Source organism: Lactuca virosa, chromosome 5, assembly GCF_052849685.1.
Source record: "Lactuca virosa cultivar CGN04683 chromosome 5, Lactuca_virosa_CGN04683_v6, whole genome shotgun sequence".
Taxonomy (NCBI): domain Eukaryota; kingdom Viridiplantae; phylum Streptophyta; class Magnoliopsida; order Asterales; family Asteraceae; genus Lactuca; species Lactuca virosa.
This window is the reverse complement of record NC_136430.1, coordinates 322,231,006-322,236,401: the sequence shown is the minus strand read 5'-3', so window position 1 is coordinate 322,236,401 and position 5,396 is coordinate 322,231,006. Positions and strand designations below refer to the sequence as shown.

At 34.4% G+C, this 5,396-nt stretch overlaps 1 protein-coding gene across 1 annotated transcript; it reads left to right on the top strand.

Annotated features, from left to right (window-relative positions):
• Nucleotides 1–2,472: 2,472 nt before the first annotated feature.
• Nucleotides 2,473–3,278, top strand: LOC145116464 (thymocyte nuclear-like protein). The gene has a single exon (XM_079052808.1). It carries the CDS (start codon nucleotides 2,557–2,559, stop codon nucleotides 3,043–3,045), a length of 489 nt encoding a protein of 162 aa, XP_078908934.1. The 5' UTR covers nucleotides 2,473–2,556; the 3' UTR covers nucleotides 3,046–3,278.
• Nucleotides 3,279–5,396: the final 2,118 nt, after the last annotated feature.

Sequence of the window (5,396 nt, the reverse complement as noted above, 5' to 3'; positions counted from 1 at the left end):
TAAATAAAATTTAATATGCAAGGGGTCCCATCTCTCTCTCTCTCTCTCTCTCTCTCTCTCTCTCCACCGCCTGCTTCCTTTCATCTTCATCAGATGGATCTCAAAAACCCAAAATCAAACAGGAATATGTGGCAAAACAAGTTCGTTCATCCCTAAACTATACAGTGAACACAAGAACCCACCTCCAATTTCAACCAGATTCGTTACCTATCGTGATTTGCAGGTTTGAGATTCAACAAAAATCGAGACCCATCGTTGGGTCTCTTTGGTTAACTGATCGCGATTTCAGGATGCACAAGAAGGAAATCGGGACCCTTTGCTGGGTCTCTTGGTCTCAGTTGAAATCAATAAGTCTCGACAATGTGATTCAAGATGGCAGAGGTGGCGATGGCTTACCAGCAACAGCAGAACGACGGTGGTGGTATGTAGTCGGGGCTGCTCCGGTATCCTTCTGCTGCTCTATTTCTGTTTCTGTTCCAGCGAGTTCCACAATAAGGGATAGGGAGAAGCAACGACAGGTGGCTGGAGGTTGTGCGGGTGGTTTATTGAAAGAAGAACAACGGTGGAATAGTGACGGTTTTGTGGTAGTGGGTGGCAGCCCTACTGTTGGCTTTTCTTTCTTCTAGTGGTTCACAAAACGGAAGGAAAAGGGAAAGCAGTAATAGGTTTTCAAGGGTGTTTGTCAACTTGCTTGATAGAAAAGGAATCGAAGGAGCAGAGTGTGGTGGTTTATGGCGGTGGGGCTTGGTCGACCAAAACGGTGGTGGCAGCAGGTGGTGTGTGGCCAGTGGGAAGTGGTAGAGTGTGACCGGAGAGGAGGCCAGAAATTGGTATCTCCGGTGGTTGTTTCTTCCACCGGTGAATCGGAGAGAGAGAGAGAGAGAGAGAGAGAGTGAGAGAGGTGGGACCCTTGCATATTAAATTTTATTTATTTATTTATTTATTTTAAAAAAAGTAATACAAAACCTCATAAATGGTCCCTGGGTAGTGAAATGACAAAAATACCCCTTACTTAACGGCTAAATGGTAACGGAGTGAGCCGGAAGGACCAAATGTTAAAAGTTTTGAAACCACAGGGACCATCTGTGAGGTTTTTTGAACTTAGGGACTAAACTTGATATTTTCGAAAACCACAGGGACCATTTTTGAAGTTTTGTCTTAAAAAAATGAAAAATAATTGTCATGGTTTTTAGGATGTTACACAAAACTTAGCCAAACTTCATATCCAAAGCATATAACCATCAAGTGACCAGAAGAAACCATAAAGTTGCTAACTTTATGGGATACATCCATCCAAACTTTCCCAATTTGGAGGGAATACACAAAAACCATATATCTAGAAGTAAGGAACATAAAGATTGGAACTTGAACACTCACAATTGTCCAAAAGTTGCTCAACTGAAATCTCTAAGCTTGCCAAGATGTTCTCTACACCACAAGGATCTTCTTATTCTTTCCAAATGTACCAAATCACCATAACTAAGCTCAGATATGGAAGAAAGGGTATTAGGGTTTGCTTCAAGGTTTACGGGGGGTGATGGAGGTTGAAAATGATGCCCTAATTTTGAGGTTAGAGGTTTAAATTCAGAGAAAACCCTAAAATTATGGGTTTGGGTCGAAGCATTCGCCACGTCGTGACACCCTTGTTGTCAGTCGTGACGTCCATCCGAGAAACATGTTCTTCATCTTGCTTGCCACATCGTGACACCCCATGCGTCACGTTGTGGCATATGGTTTTCCTCAAAATCATTCCTTTCAATTAACTCCTTACTGATCCATTTTGGGAGACGGGTGTTACAACTCTTCCCCACTTCACTTATATTTTGTCCTCGAAATCATTCCCTTCAATTAACTCCTTACTCTACAACACGATTCGAAACCGCATGAACCACCAGAATCCCTTTCAGCACTGAAAAACAAAAACACCTCACGTAGGCAACTACCTTCCGACACTGTTGGCAAACCAAAACTTAGTAGTAAACACGTGTCCTGACGAAGGAATGAACACCAACACACCACAAACTAGTCAACAAAGAGAAGGACTAACTACTTTGCCCGAAATCTGAAAACTCTGAACTATCCCCGACCTCCAGACGGACATAACCACTCGAACCAAATAGACCAAACATCATTTCGTTTTTTATCACACTTTGGTTTTTATAAGTAAGATATAAATGTTTAAAGTTGACAAAATATGAAAATCAAGCCGAAAAAACATCTTATTATTCAAAAATCATAGTCTATGAAGGTCCCTGTTAGTCAGAATTCATAGCCTAATGTGATTTTGATGGGTATTTGGGTGATTACCTTAACTTTTTGCTATTTTTTAAGTAAATAATTAAGAACATTGGTTAATTTTTTTTTCTTTTTTCTCTTAAATATATCATAATTTAGTGCTTAATTACCCTAAATTAAATTAAAATTCACAACTTTTTGCTTTAATTGGCGCCAATATCCAAGGCACCCGATTCCCGCCATGAATCAACCCAAATTTCCTCTAAAAAGGTGAAAGTTAAAACCTATAATTTGTAAGTATCGACGAACGAACAGAAGAAAATGGGGAAGAAGACGAAAAGAGATGAAAAACAGTACTGGCTGCTAAAAACTGAGCCTGGGGAATGGTCATGGGACGACCAAGCATCCAACGGAGGTCTCTCCAAATGGGACGGCGTCAAGAACCACCAAGCTCTCAAAAATCTAAAATCCGCACGGCTCCACGATCTCTGCTTCTTCTACCACTCCGGCACAAAATCCCGCCGTATAGTAGGGGTTGTCACCGTTGTCCGTGAATGGTACGAAGACGACGACGCTGGTTGTGGCGCCGTAGACGTGAAGGCGGTGGGGGAGATGAGAAACCCGGTGGATCTGAAGGAGATGAAGGGAGAACTGAAGAACAGTAAAGAGTTTGGGTTGTTTAGGCAGCCTAGATTATCCGTCGTTCCTGTGCCGGTGGATGTTTGGGAGAAGATTTGCGAATTGGGTAATGGGTATGAAGGTGATGGTGTTATTGTATCTGATCATGACGAAGTTGATGAACAAGTTTAGGGATTCATCAAGTTTGGAGTGCAAGTGTGTTTATTTTTGTGGATTCCATGATTTCAGATGTTGATGGATAATTGGGCAGCTACTGATTTTTGATCACCAGGTGTTTGTTAATTTGCTTCCCTGAATATAAATATCTCGTCTTTTACCAAATTCATATTCTTCTATCTACCTTAGCAGTTAGCAACAGTTATTGTATCTGCATCTGCATCTGCGTTTTTTCTACAGACCACAGGTAAGTTTTGATTTTGATTTTTTTGTGAATTGTGATTTTGTAGTTTTGTTTTTTGTAATTATTGAATGTTTTTCTTATACCAATTTCTGCTACCTTGTGCAAATATACAAAACTTTATGTAAATTTGTGTCAGTTTAACAATCTCTTTCAAAAGATGAATCAAATAATTTCAGATGTCAAAAACAACCTTGAATTATTTTAGAAAACACAAAAATTAGAACTCTGAACCCTCCTGATGTTATTAATAGATGCACACATTGCGTATTTAGTCCTTTAAGTCTTATGTGTTTGAGCATTTAGTCCTCATTGCTTCCACTTTTAATCCTCTGGTCCTTGATAAACCAGCAGTGTCCAACTCGCTTAATTTATCCAGCTTCCATGCATTTTCAGTCAAATACTTTCATAGCAACTTCTTTTTTATTTCTTTTACAACCAATCCTACAAAAAAAAAGTTGAATGTATAATCCATACAATGCACTTCATTTACATGGAGAATTTGTAGCTGGTACCCTAGAATACGCATCGAGAGTTATAGAAATACATTCCAATGAAACACATAACTATCTTCGACAAGATCTAGTACAATAAAGAACGTCAACAACAACGATGATGATAAAGCTTAGTTTATAGTTTTAACTTTGTAATTTTATTTTTAATTATATAAATTTTAGTTTTATTCATACTCCATCATTTTATATTTTATAGGTTAATATATATTTTTTTATAAAATGTTATATTTATAATTGCAATTATTATTAATGCTTTTAAATAATCTAAACATAAAAGTAAAATTTTAAATGGAAATAGTATATTTTCCAACTTACTCCATCCATTTGCCACACTAATATTTTAAATTTTAATTTATTTAGAAAATTCAAAATAAATTAAAACATAATTTTTTTGTTATTTTTTTAATTTGTAAAATAAACTTATACTAATTTAAAACCAAAAAATATATTAAACAATATTAAAAATAACATTTTAATTAAAAAACTACAATAATATAAATTAAAACCATACTACAATAACATAAGTTAAATCCTAAAAACACAAAATAACTAAAAAACCATACTACAAACGACAAACAAAAATTAAAAAAAAAATACTTAATTTTTTGGAAGAATTTCATTAATATCCTTATAAACTTTAAATATTATACATATATCCTTATAAAATTTAAAATTAAATATGTGTCTATCTAAAACTATAAAATTCACATTTATATTCAAATTCATATTTTAGTTAGAATTAAACCAATTTAATATTGCCAAATTAATCTAAAATTTAAAATATCATATAATATTACTAAACTAAGTGTTTGAAATTTTAGTATAAATGTGTATTTTAGTAACTTTGGACATATAAATATATACATATGTTGTATATATAATTAACTCTAAGTAAGTTTGTGTTCTACTCAATAGAATTTTGAAACGATATATCGTTTGTATAAAATGGAGTATATCTGAATGAAATATCTATACTTAAAGTTGGGTATTTGAGAATAGAAGTTAGCAAAAGAGGGGAGTGTGGGAATGAATTCCACATTGGTAGGAAGACCATGTTCAAACGAGTTTATAAGCTTGAATGTATTATAGACTTACAAGCTTGTGTCTATGGTTTTACTTCAACTTTTACTTGCGCGCAGCTAAACTTTACAGTTTTGGTTGAGTATCATCTTCTATGGTCGAGTAAACAAAGTTCAAATTCTTAAATTCATTTAGTGGGAATTTTGATTATCTTAGTACTTTGAATTTTAAAACAAAAGAGTTGACAAAAGGTTTAAAATAGCTTCAATTAACTTTACATGTTTGTTTAATATGGTTTCTTAAGAACAAAAGAAGAAAGGCTCCATCAAAAACCCATTACTTTCGATACCTTTTGAATATTTTATTGATTTAATTATAACCTTTAATTTGGGAAGGGTAATTTAGTGATATGATATCATATTTTGAATTTTATATAAAATTTCAAAATTTAATTGGTTTAATCATAATTAAAATATGAGTTTGGATATAGATGTGTATTTTATAGTTTTAGAAGAACGTGTATGTTATTTTAAAATTTACAAGGATATACATGTAATATTTAAAGTTCATAACAAAAATCTTTCATATTA

Excerpts from the sequence above, each read along its gene's own strand:
- LOC145116464 (XM_079052808.1), top strand. The coding sequence starts at position 2,557 with ATGGGGAAGAAGACGAAAAGAGATGAAAAACAGTACTGGCTGCTAAAA.